General features: G+C 39.2%; 2 protein-coding genes across 2 annotated transcripts; one reads left to right on the top strand and one right to left on the bottom strand.

Moving 5' to 3' along the window:
• Positions 1-2,719: 2,719 nt before the first annotated feature.
• On the bottom strand, positions 2,720-6,885 carry LOC146643995 (biotinidase-like). Its single transcript, XM_085396088.1, has 6 exons — positions 6,640-6,885; positions 5,744-5,893; positions 5,486-5,637; positions 3,790-3,967; positions 3,110-3,694; positions 2,720-3,017 (listed from the first exon to the last, which is right to left on the bottom strand). The coding sequence occupies exons 1-6, from the start codon at positions 6,883-6,885 to the stop codon at positions 2,745-2,747; spliced, it is 1,584 nt and encodes a 527-aa protein (XP_085252214.1). The 3' UTR covers positions 2,720-2,744.
• A 2,586-nt stretch (positions 6,886-9,471) lies between these two features.
• Positions 9,472-10,249, top strand: LOC146643994 (distal membrane-arm assembly complex protein 1-like). Its single transcript, XM_085395980.1, has 2 exons — positions 9,472-9,909; positions 9,984-10,249. Exons 1-2 carry the CDS (start codon positions 9,699-9,701, stop codon positions 10,046-10,048), a joined length of 276 nt encoding a protein of 91 aa, XP_085252106.1. The 5' UTR covers positions 9,472-9,698; the 3' UTR covers positions 10,049-10,249.
• Positions 10,250-13,030: the final 2,781 nt, after the last annotated feature.

Raw genomic sequence — 13,030 nt, 5'->3', positions numbered from 1 at the left:
TGTATGCTTAGATGTTTGTTTATGTGTAAAAATTTTAACTTTCTTTTTCTTTTGCGGGGATGGGGTTCCTTTTATAAATTTAAAGTGTGGCTAAAATAATAATAATAAACATTTACATTTTAACTGAATTCGTTAGGACTGTTTTTTTTTTTTTACTGAAACATGACTTCAGTGGAAAAAATACATAAACACCCAGCTTTTATTTTGAAAATATCCCATCGGAAACGTCTGCACATAACCGATAAATTCAGCCAGTGAAAGGAGGAGTTATGTTAAAGTTTAGACCAAGTTATGATAATTCAGCTAAACCCAGTTCTTAAATCAAAACATCTTATTACTCATTTTATTATCAGACTCATTTATTATCAGGTAATTTATTGTAGCACAATAATTACAGTTTGGTACGGAATGCTCTGCCAGCAGCCGTAAATCACTACAGAGGGTCGTGAAAGCAGCAGAGCACATAACTGGCATGAGGCTTCCTACCATTCAGGACATCTTCAACGGTGCCTCCGGAAAGCACACAGCATCATCAAGGACCACAGCCACCCAGCACGTCAGCTGTTCTCCTTGTTACCATCTGGCAGATGTTACAGGAGTCTGTATGCTCGGACTACAAGACTCAAAAACAGCTTTTATCATCCATCCGTTCGACACCTCAACTACAACACTGTAATTTGTAACTTCTTAAATGACTGGTTATATTAAAAAGGCCATTTCACAACAGCCATTTACTCTTATCCCAGAGGGGTAAGCACAGGTATAATGTACCAGTGACAAAATTACTATCCCGTTTTTAGAAGAAAAAAAACAACAACAAGCAAATAAATCACAGGGTAAAGTAATGTTTTCATTTTTAAATTAAGCTCCTTCTGTTTTGAGTATTTTTAGAGATTTTGATTAGCATTTACTAGAGATAATAATAATAATAATCTGGGATTTTTTAAAATAAATATGCCTAGACAGATGTGTTTAAATGTAAAATAAATTGACAACATCTATAAAAGAATTTCCTGTTGTAAATGTGTAGTGTGGCTATAATAATGAGACAGTTATGTAACTGTCAAAATACATGTAAATGTAGACAATAAGGGTTCATTTGGTCAACTAATTTGGTAAATAATCATTGTCTACACAAACAGGAACATTTAATAAAATGCACGGCTCTCATGATAATATATTTTTCTTTTAGCAAAAGGCATTTTAAACACAGGTACGATAAATTGTTGATAAGTGTATCGGACATACCAGTGAACCAGTTTATCTCAGTGGAGCAGAGCATTGATAAACGTTAATAATTGACTTTGTGTTTACACTGCAAGGACACATTCAAACAGCTGCTGTGACAAAGGCCAATCAGCAGCTATAAAACAAGACTAGGGTCCAGTCTCAGTGTCCACACTAAAAAACATCACCTCTTTGTGTAGCAAGATCGCTTGAGTGTGAGGGATCGTGGTAACAGAATGGTCCCATGACAGAATTTCATGATATATTATGTGACATTAATTTAAAAAAAGCTTCATTATATTTCTTACTGTTGTGTTATGAGACTATTTATTTGCCATGTTTACATCTGAGCCATGGAGTTTCAGGGACTGACTGTCTGATTTGGAAGTTTTTTGCATTTGCTTGATGGTGCTAACGAGAGAACTATTCCTGAAAGAAATGACAAGAAAACTTGTACAAGAATATCAGGCGCATTGAAGAATAAAGGTGGTCATGCTAATTAGTGGCTTTCAAACCCTGCAGAATTGCTTTATATACTGTATTTCAAACTGCAGAGAAGGACCACATTAGTAATACTTGGCATGAACAGTGGTAACTGGAATGGGCTGGCTCTTAGTACATCACTCACCACCATATCTCCAACAAGCACAAAGCTTCATGATACTTTGCCCCTCTGAGGGCCTGACCACACCTCCTACAGCAAGCAAGAGCACCTGCTGTCTCTGCAGACAGTGAAGTGAATGAGTTAGTTTCAGACCAGGGGCAGTTTTAACACTTTTAACATTTTCCTTCATAACTCACAGGTCCATGGAAATACACGAGTCATCTTTTGACTAAAAACTACACAAATATGTGCAGGACTACTAATATGTTTCCACTAATAAGGACAAAACAACAAAATCTATTTTAATGCACGGAATCAAATAGTATCCATAAAACCAATTCTATTAACCATCTGTCTCTTAACACGAAGCAGTCTTCTTTGTGACCACATTACTGTAGTTGCGTCTAATAATGTAACTTTAAAAGATGTTCAGCCTATAAATTTTAGATGTCGGGTATTGTAAGGTGTGGGTCTCATTTACTAAATGGAGTGTAATAGAGAGTGAGAGCAATCCTGAAATGGTGCTCATAGGTATGGTTAGTTTTATGGGTAATTCATATATAGGCTTTTGTTATTAACACAGGTCATTTTAAAATAAAGTGCAAAAAAAAAAGATTTTGGGGGGGAAATTAAATAAAAATGCACAATTAGCATTAAGTTGCATGAGACAAACATTGTTTAATCAATTTGAATGATTCATTTGAATATTCTCTTCCTTATAATTTGTGCCTTGAGAAAGGAACACCCAGAAAAGATCAAGTAACAGATGACTAAAGACATTTGTTTTCCTTTAGCTGGGACAGACTCCAGCCTACCCTGATAAGCATAAGTAGAAGGGAATGGATACAGATGGAGAACACAGAACAGCTCTTATCCATAACACTGAACTTTATTTTCCTGATCCCTCCAAACTTTATTCATTGTCCAGGTGGTACATTCGTCCATACAGGCAGGTGGTGACCAGGCCACCCTTCATGTTTGAATGTTTCATGGTCACTTTCCCGTCTGGAGCTTTCTGCAGACTCTCGGGCTGCTCCAGGAACATTCGGCTTGTCAGAATAGATGGGTACACGTATTTGGTGTCAAAGTTCCCCGCCAACAGGAAGTCCATTTTTGACTCTGCTTCTTCTACTACTTGTCCACAGGAGTTCTGATCCAACCCTGCACAACGGACTACTGCACAAACCTGTAGATATTTGACATGTAACAAATAAAAGTCAGCAGGGTCCTGGTCAGTTTCTAAAAGTTTATAAATATTAAAAATTCTTTCATTCCTACCTGCAGTGCATAACGTCCATCAACGGTGTGCAGTCCTGCAAATGCACCGAGAGCATAGAGCTCTTTATGGTCTTGCAGTAACCACCTGTACTGCAGGCGGCAGCAGAAAGTGCCGTTGCACACTTTAACGTCACCTTGTGTCTCGTTTAAGAGGACAAACGTAAACGGGTCGTGGAACATGAATGAGATGAAGGTGGAGTGAGAGGGATGGACCGAATCAGGAGAGTGATCATCACAGCTGTCTTGATGACAGCGTCCAGAGTCTGTAGCCACTGATGATGCAGACTCAACACCACCAGCCTCCACCTCTTTGGCTGCACTTTGTTTTACCTCCAGTGGCTCCAAAACTGGCACTCTGGCCACCAGCAGCCTGCCCTCCTCTGGGTCTCCCTTCCAGGCATGGTGGTAGGTGGCAGAAAAGGGGGTGTAGATACCGCTTCCTTTCATGATGCGTTGATCATTGCGAATGTTGGCAGATAGTAGAGTGACGTTGGCACCCAGACTGAATGCACTGTGAAACTGAACTGAATCCAGCAGGGGGAGCGCATTCATCCACGCTGTTGGAAAGATCAACTGACGCACACCCTTAAAAAGCCACAAAGAAGAAACGATGGATATCAAAGTCAATCCCAACAATGTTGGATATATATTCTGAGTGCGTATGTGATTATATTTTATACCATCTCCACCAGCACCACTGCAGGATCATGAAAGAGGATGTCAAAGCAGATGAAGAGGCCAAACTTCCCAGCAAAAGGTGTATCAAATGTTATGACTTCAACTTCTGGAGGTGTGTCAAAGGATTGCTCAAAGAAAAGGTTTTGCTTGTGGTAGCGTGCAATTAGAAGGCCGTCTGACCTGTATGAAAGAGGATATTTTACGCAGGTCACTAACAGCTCTTTTTCACTGATGCAGTCAGTTCAGGATATATTACTGAATTATATTTATGTCATAACAAAAGTGCGAGCAAAAACATAATCCGAGCAAATCATTTCGGGCACAATGAAATTCCTCGCGCGTAAATTCGACAACTGTGCGCGTGGAACTCTGCAGCTGCACACACAAAGAAGCCATCACACACACGAATGTCTGCTCTGCGTGCGCTGCTGCTGTTTCAATCTGTGGCAGGCAGCTCTCTGCGCTCGGAGAGAAATCCTGTTCGTGCGAATCAACTCACTTTTAACTTTGTTTGAAGGCGGAGCCCAAAGGAGGATGGGTTCCTAATGAGATTATTCAGTTTGATGGACACTTCAGGCTGCTGCGTTAAACCGAGTTACACTGTGGCAACGACAGAAATGTCGTTTTAAGCCATATTTGTTTACAATTTGAAAAGTAAAGTTTGCCAAATTAATTATCAGTCGTTATCGTTGCTGTGCAGCAGTGGAAATACTGACAACTGTCACTGGATTATGACTATGGTCATGTAAAACCAAAATCAACCCGCTTTGCTTGGAGGAAGAGAAATGTTAACTCTAAACCAAAGAACACAATCGCTACAGTCAAGCACAGAGGTGGAAACATCTTGCTTTGGGGCTGTTTGTCTGGGTACAGGACAACTTCACTGTACTGAGGGGGCAATGAACAGGGTCATGTACTGTAAAACCTTGGACGATAACCTCCTTCCTTCAGCTAGAACATTGAAGATGGGTCGTGGATGGGTCGTCCTGACATGACAATGACCCAAAACACACAACCAATGCAACAAAGGAGTGGCTGAAGAAGAAGCACATTAATGTCAGGGAGTGGCGTAGCCAGGCTCCAGACCTCAGTCTTATAGAAAATCTGAGGAGGGAGCTGAAACGGCAGATTGCCAAGCAGGAGCCAAGAAACCTAAAGGATTTCAAAGGTTTCTGTATAGAAGAGTGGGCCAAAGCCCCCGCCTGAAATCTGCAAACTTGGTAACCAACTACAACAAATGTTGTACCACTGCTTGCCAAAAAGGGTTTCTTTGCCAATCATAAAGTTTTGCTTGGGGATAAAATATTTATTTAACTTAATGCCATCAAAATCAATTTATTACTAAATATTTTTTCTGGATTTTTGGTTGATAGTTTGTCTCTTTCCATTCATTTGATTGGATGTGACCAGAATTACACATTCGGCAGGGGATCAAATAATTATTTCCACCACTGTAGTTGTTGTATTCAGTGTAGCTGGTATTTCTTACAGTAGCTTCTCCAGTAGCTACTGACAAGAGAAGTTTCAACTTTGACTCTGTGGTATTTTTGGCAGTCGTGCCAACATTTTTTGATGGAAATGTGGAGAACTGCTCTTTTATTTAGGCACAAGCACTGCATCTGTGGACAATAAGTCATAGAAAAATAAACCTTTTATTTGTCCGTTCTCTAGAAATCCATTTTAAGAGTTAACATGTACCTGAAAGCCACATTTGTGTTGAACTGCCAGCGCCCATCAGGAGGACAGGTGGAGGAGGGGCTGGTCTTCAGGGGACAGGGTTGCAGGTCGGGCATGTTGGCCACCAGGTAGAGGTTGTTACGACGAGCCATACAGCTCAATCTCTGGAGAACCTTTGAGTCACAAACATAATCAAATATGATGAGATTCAGACACAGTGAGATGTTGTGAGAGTAGAGTTTTCTTGCCATCACAAAATCTAAATATATGATTGTGAACCTCAGTGTTGTTGTGTCTTTCCGGCTCTGTGCACGGATTCCAGCTCTCCTCCTGAGGGTTGGGAATGGTTTCCAGGTAGCCAATGATGGATGACCGAGTGAAGTTAAACCCATGAATACCATCTTCTGGAAACACCAGGATCTGGGCACCCTGAGAGTGAAACGAAGATGACAGAGAGATATGAGATCTGTTGCAGTAACTTTTGAGTTACTTATTTCTACTTGCTCAAATGTCACACTGAATTTAACAACATAAAGTGATCTGTGTGATGATGTTCATCAGCTCTCCTCTCTGGATGTCTTTTTAGTTGCCTGTCTCTCTCCACGTTTGATTCCATCTCTCTCACTCAGGTATTCTCTCGTGAACTTAAAGTTAAAGTCAGAGTTTTATAAACACATTTACATTCAAACATTTTACATGCATGTATGTACACACACACACACACACACACACACACACACACACACACACACACATATATATATAGTTGTGTGTATACAGACATATATACATATAGTTTACGATATAGTCTGCTCCTATGCGTTATGGCAGGACTACACCTCTGGTAGTGACAGTAAACTTCATACAGGGTGAAGCATTAATAACTGTCGACCAACAGCTATAAAGTGATACTAAAGGGTGGACAGTTGTCATATTAGAGCATATGAACATCAATTACCAGTTCAGTAAAAAGTCAGAGATAAAGGAAGCCTTACTGTAAGGCTTTGAATCATGTTTGTCTTGATTTTCTTCTGCAGTAGCCTTAACTATATTAATTCTTGTCCATTACAAGTTCATTCATTTGAAGAACATCTCAACAGAAGTTGCTACAATTCATTGAGTAATGCTATCATGTGACTAAAAACATGAAACACAACATTTAAATGTGTGCATACTTGCTGGGCTGCCCGGGCTGCCTGCTCCTCGTAGATATCCAGGTTTTTCTGCATGTGCTGCAGAGCTTCGTGGCGGGACACGGGTGTGCGGGGGCCTGGGTTCAGGATTACTTTGTGCTCGTACACAGCGGCAACATATGATGAGTCTGCAGTGGAGTCCGTTGGACTGATGACCAATGCCAAATAAACACTGACAACAGCTATGACGAACAACATATTTCTTCCAGTTTGCTTCACACGAGGCATGCCGGCTGTGCGCTAACACACACTATAAGAAGAGGGCAAAAGTCGTCCACGAGTCACGATGACTCAGCTCAATTTTCTAGTTAAGATGTTATAAGAAACTCCTCGTGCCAAGCAGAGTGATTTTCCAAAAACAGACCCAAGGATTTGTTACATTAGCTGGAAAATTGAAAAAAAAAAAAACAGAGCAAAACAACTTTATTTAGGACATTACCATACAACAGAAGATTATTTTGTACCATCAAGACTTTAAGTACATGCAAAAATAAATAACAGCACTCAAGGTCAGATGATTAGAAACTTTAGTAGGCCGGGCTCTGTACTGTGATTGACCATGAAACCTGACTGGAACTTTCTAAAAAGGTTTTGTTGTAAGTGAGGACAAAGTTAATGAAGAATGACTTTTTCCAAAACGTATGAAAGGAATTGAAGTTTAGAGATATGTTGATCATTTTTAGCAGAGGCTGAACAACCACCTGCCTGCTTGAAGACAGATGGCATAACACTAGTAGACAAAGAATTGTTGATGATGGAGAGGATACTTGGGCCTATTCCCTCTTTGCATTTGTGGCTGCCATCTTTGCAATTTCTCTTTCAATCGTTGCATTTTCTTTTTTGTTATTTCATTTTCTCTCTTTTCCTCTTCTATTCCTTTTTAAATTTCTTCAAGGGCTCTTGGATTTCCAGGAACTTCTTCTTTGCTGTTTCAGTTTTCTGTTTTACAATGTCTGTGTTATTGTTTACTTTTTGATTTTCCATGTTTGCCTCTTCTAATTCATTTTTTACTTATTTCTGCTCTCTCTGGAGTTTCATTAGTTCCATTAGTTTCATTAGTTTGATGGTCCATGTTTATCTTTCCATTTCCTTTCTCCCCTCTTTCAGTTCTATTTGTACTTCTTGCATTTCAATCTTTGACTCTTGGGCTTGAGTTCTGCCACCTGTTCTTGCCGCTATGCTACTTCAGTTGCTTTCATTGCCTTCTTTATTTCCTTTTTGTTTTTTTTCTAGGGCTCTGTGAACTTCCTTCATTTCCATCGTTTCCTTGTCCGTTGCCTTCTTCACTGTTTCACTTTCCTTCTTTACTTTTTGTATTTCTTTTATCTTCTGCTTCAGTGCTCTCTGGACTTCAGTCATTTTCAGTATTGCTTTTTCAGTTGTCTTCTTTGCTATTTCCCTTTCCTTCTTTGCCTTCTGGATTGCTTTGTTCTCTTTTTCAGTTCTCTCTGAGAAAAGCTCACTTGTTTGAATTTATTTGCAGTCACAGTTTTAAACAATTCTGACAGTAAGCAGCTTTGATATAATTTGACACTAGATATCAGGTTTATGGGATTTTATTTAAAGGTTCCAATGAGGCCGCCTGCACGGCCACAGATGTGCTAGAAGCTAGAAGAGCTAGAAGCTCTACTCACGGAGAAACTTGCTAAGCCTAGGAGGAGACAGGTATTCCAGCCAAAGCTGCCATGACATAACCTCACATACAGCTCAGCCACAAAGTGAACTAAGTTGTTTAGTTAAAGACAGCATGGGACCAAATGCACCGAACCAGCCTGACATTTCTTCCTCTTAAGTTCAATGAATGGATGGAAGTTAAATGACTACAAACATAAAATCATAAAAGCCGCTAGTACCGACACTGGAGTTCCCTGAAACTGACTGTTCATTGTACTGAGCCTATATATAACGCACAGAGCTACCTGAGACACTGCACTGAATTATTGTTTCTATCTTAATGACTCCACCTGGCTGGTTTGAGTTCAGATATTCTGCTTTTTCCTTTCGGTAGATCAAAGCATCTCGTGTTGCTTTTGCTTCCATTTTGATGGAAGAAGAAGAAGAATGCTTCAAAGAAGTGGCATTCATGGTCTCAGTGAACAGTGTGCCAATCGTGGTCACACATTGCACGTGATTTTCAAAGCAGCATGCCTGTTCACTGCAACAGTCAATACATTGATAAAAAACTTTGAAATATATATATTGCTGTTTAGAGATGTGTAATGTTAGTGCATGCTAAGGTTTGTTATTGGAAATTGTTCAGTTCTGTTCTCTATTTTGATGACCACCTACACCACACGATGCTGTTTGAAAAAAAATGTTGTTTTCAAACTATTCCTTAAACTATGGACATTAGCTCTAGCTCTATGGACATAAGGCTGCAGGTCTCTTAAGTAAGCAGCACCTGATTCAATTATCAGAAGGTTCAATAAGTCTGGCAGTTATTTTTTTGTGAGTCAGGCTTTTCCTTTTATTACCATATGCACCTGTATAATGAGATCTGGCACTTCACCAAACTGAATACGGAATATGAATTCAATATACCTTTGGGTGCCTTGAAAAGCGCTATATAAATCCAATCCATTATTATTATTATTATTATTTAGATCGGTAAGTTTACATTTAAAATGAAATTGCAACTTCTTTTGGAAAGAAATTTCCTCATAGAAATAGATGAAATAAGACAATATGTTTTTATTAATGGAAAATTGTTAAATATTTATCACAATGTTTTTATGTTTTCTGTCGATCTTTGTCCCTCCCCCCAAAGACCAGCGTTTGTTCCGAATGGTAAAGTACAACTTTTATTTTGAAAATACCAGATAGGAAACATTAGGGCCATGACCTGGACCCACTTTGCTAAATCCGACCTTTCTTCAGCCAGTGAAAATAGCATTTGTGTTAAGTCTCTAACTTTGTTCTTCATTTGGGCGAGTCATTCAAACAAAACCGGAACAGTTTCCGGTTTATTTTTCATGTTTGACGTTTCTAGGAGTTTATAACCAAGGGCATTAGCATTAGCATTAGCAGCACCCTGTGGTACAATGTCAACAGGGCTAGAGCCGCCAACAGGAGGAGCAGATGCCCCCGTGTCCAAACCCAGCCAGATGTTTAAGAGCTGCTGGAGCTGCAGGCTTATCTCCGGAGGTGGGCTGATTCTGTCCGGAGCTTATGTGTTTCACGCAGCGCGGAAGGTGATGCGGCAGGGAGGACCCACCTCAATGGGGACAGTGGCACAGATCACTTTCGCTGCAAGTAAGTCAATCAGTTTTCTGACTGTTTGCTGCATTAGGAGTCTTTTAATGAACAAATGCGCACTTGTGTTCAAGGTTTGGCTGCCTGGGGGATAGTAGTCATCACGGATCCTGTAGGAAAAGCGCAGAGGAAGACTTGAGGACTCTTTAGAAAGCGTGCGTGTAAATGAGCTCAGGACTGCGTGGGGTCATTCACCGGACACCGAGGCAAAGACACTGCTCTGGACAGCCTGCAGAGACCTGTAATGACAGTGGATGTGTGCTGACGTTGTATGGCTGGACTATGTACTCTACTGCTGGAAGCTGCTGACTTCTTAAATTAAAACAACTATTTGTTTATATGTGTGAGTTTAAGTCTCTTTGTCAGCATCAGACGTGTTTGGTAAACCGTGTTGTTAAAGTTACTAGAAAAAAGTAATCAGTAACTAATTACTTCCCCCAAAAGTAATCCCGTTACTTTACTGATTACTTATTTTCAAAAGTAATTAATTACTTTATTTTTATTTATTTTTTTTAAATTACAATTAAAAACTGTTATCAGTTTTAATCTTAACTTCATGCATCAAGTAAAATTAAATTATATGCACCATTCTCTGTCTCTAATTACCGTTTTTGCGATAGTAATCCCTTACTTGTTACTTAAAAAAAGTAATCAGATTACAGTCTGCCCATCTCTGGTGGTAAATAATGTTGACTCGTTTTATTACCTGCATTAAAGACTATTTATTGTAGTACAAAAATGTGAAACCAATGGTGATGCACACTACTCGTATGTATACTCAGCTCTCATCATTATGTTGTCACTGACTGACCTTTTTCACTCTTTTTAAAATGTCAAAACAGAAAAAGCACGGTTAAACTGACAGTGGGTGCATGAAACCGTGCCATTTTGCATCTTGGTTCACTAGTATATCACTGGAACACTACCTGGAGATTACAGTTCAAAACCTCTGCAGGTAGTACACAGTTTGTGACTAAATAGTTACTATAAAAACAGTGAATTAGGTCAAACTGCCTTGATGTCTCAGGACAACCTCCCAAGTATTAAAAACAGTTCAAGTCTTGAGTCGACATGGTGATTATCAAAAAGATTACTGAATTAACTCTGTTTAATAAAGCACATGACCCTGATTTAACTTTAACTTCTGTAGCTTTCTTGTCAGTTGCTGCTCCTGTGTTTGTTTTTTCATACTTTGCATTTGTGTTTTTTGCTGCATGTGGCAGCCATCTGTGTTACTGATAAAGAAACAGTGCCCAAAAGTGTCAGGACTGCACTTATCACTAGAGATGGCACGATACCACTTTTTTATGTCCGATACTGATATCATAAATTTGGATATCTGCTGATACCGATATGAATCCGATATAGTGTGTTTTAATCAACAAAACTGTTTTTTAAATATCTTGCTGCATTTTGTATAAGTTCATACTCAAGTTTAAAACAACAACTACACTAAAGCTATTCTGTTATACCTGTATGCAAAAAAAAATATTTCATAGTTCAGCAATACTGATCAATCTAATAAACTTAAACCTACACCATCCTCCCTATTCTGGTATTTTAAAGTAAATATTAAGCAACCTAACTAATAGGGTTCCAACTCCCAGCAACAACAAAAATAAATAAATAAAAAATAGGGAACCACCCCTCACGCTCCACCTCATGATGCTTAATCGACGTAATCAACCTTAATTTGATGCAGTGTGAAAAAAAATGCACAGAAATCAATTATTTTTCAAGAAATATTAAATAGATTCAACATCTTTCTTCATCAAAATTGCAGACTGCACAGATGGTACCTTCCCAAAGGAAAAAGTACTATAGCTTACTAGGGTATATATATTAGACTTAATAGTCACTATATACATTAATTGACTTCTATTCATTTTACATCAAATTAAAACTTTGGGTGTCAGATAATTATTTATTAAAAGCTAGACGTTTTAAATGAGAATAAGAAAGAAAAGTATGTCTTTGTGCCCCCTTTTCCCTGTTCATGCCCTATCGGGCCCCCTGGCTAAACTTTGCTAGATCCGCCCCTGCACAGTTACCAGCCGTCAGCTACGTAGAAAAAGATCCTCGAGTAGAAAGTAATATTAAATAACTTCTAACAACAGCTTATCAAGCTTAAACGTGCTGCTGTTGTTCAGCCGCTGGTTTCCTCTTTCTGGTGCAAAGTGGGACAAAAACAAACAAGAGACACGGACTCGCGACAGAAAAGCCGATCAGCTGATCATTAAGCAGTTTCATGATTGAAGTAGCAGCAAGAAGAGGCAGTCACTTGTTAAGCTTAACGCAGGAATGCTTTACAAACATTCAGAGATGGACTTACACACTTGCTTTACTTCTCTCGGGATAACTTTGTCGGAGATGAAATGCCGGGTTGCTAGCGAAGCTCCACATGCTATCCAGACCACCGACAGGTCCCGCATGCCACAGCCGCTCTATCACGTGATGCATACTGCTCCGACGTGCTAACGTTCTGAGGTGAGTTACAGCGTGTTGCAAGTTTTGTGAGATGCTTTCGTGATATTTAATGGATCGGATTACATTTTTTATTTTTCTCCGATATCCGATCCAGTAATTTAGGTCAGTATCGGACCGATACCGATACGTAATATCGGATCGGTCCATCTCTACTTATCACACTATAGCAGCTCACACAGAAGCTCTTCACACCTGTTGCAGGACTTTCCAATTTCCAGAGCACCAATAAGTCCGCCTCATGTGACTGATCTTCCAGAAGCTGTTAGGAAACCCTTCAGCAGTGTGAAAAAAAAAAATAGCAGTTACATACCGTTTCCAATTGAATGGAGTCTTTACAAAAAAAGAAATGCTGCAAGCAAATACTTACACACTGTTGTTCAGTTAGTCGGAGTTACCTTTTTATTAGTGTTGTACTGTTCTGAGCACAATGCTCACAAGGAAAATTTTGATAAGCATGATGCCAAAATAAACCAAAACACCCTAAAGTCATTTTTCAGTTGCTTAAAATGATCATGACATCCTGATGTTTTCTTTTTTTTTTTAGGTTAAAGAAAAATATGAAAATAGAGTTGACAGTACATTTAGGCACACTATTAACACATACTGTACACAGATATGCACAATTTTCATTATC

This window comes from Rhamphochromis longiceps, linkage group LG22 (assembly GCF_057381845.1).
Source record: "Rhamphochromis longiceps isolate RC_006_pf linkage group LG22, R_longiceps_female_GT1.1, whole genome shotgun sequence".
Taxonomy (NCBI): domain Eukaryota; kingdom Metazoa; phylum Chordata; class Actinopteri; order Cichliformes; family Cichlidae; genus Rhamphochromis; species Rhamphochromis longiceps.
The sequence above is the reverse complement of the archived record's forward strand: the minus strand, read 5'-3'. Positions and strand labels throughout refer to the sequence as shown.

Bases quoted from the DNA above. Each gene is read 5' to 3' on its own strand.
- LOC146643994 (XM_085395980.1), top strand. From the start codon at position 9,699: ATGTCAACAGGGCTAGAGCCGCCAACAGGAGGAGCAGATGCCCCCGTG. The intron at 9,910-9,983 runs GTAAGTCAATCA...CTTGTGTTCAAG, and splicing joins ACAGATCACTTTCGCTGCAA to GTTTGGCTGCCTGGGGGATA.
- LOC146643995 (XM_085396088.1), bottom strand. From the start codon at position 6,885: ATGCCTCGTGTGAAGCAAACTGGAAGAAATATGTTGTTCGTCATAGCT. The intron at 5,894-6,639 runs GTATGCACACAT...TTTCACTCTCAG, and splicing joins CAGCCCGGGCAGCCCAGCAA to GGTGCCCAGATCCTGGTGTT. The intron at 5,638-5,743 runs GTTCACAATCAT...TGTGACTCAAAG, and splicing joins AAAGACACAACAACACTGAG to GTTCTCCAGAGATTGAGCTG.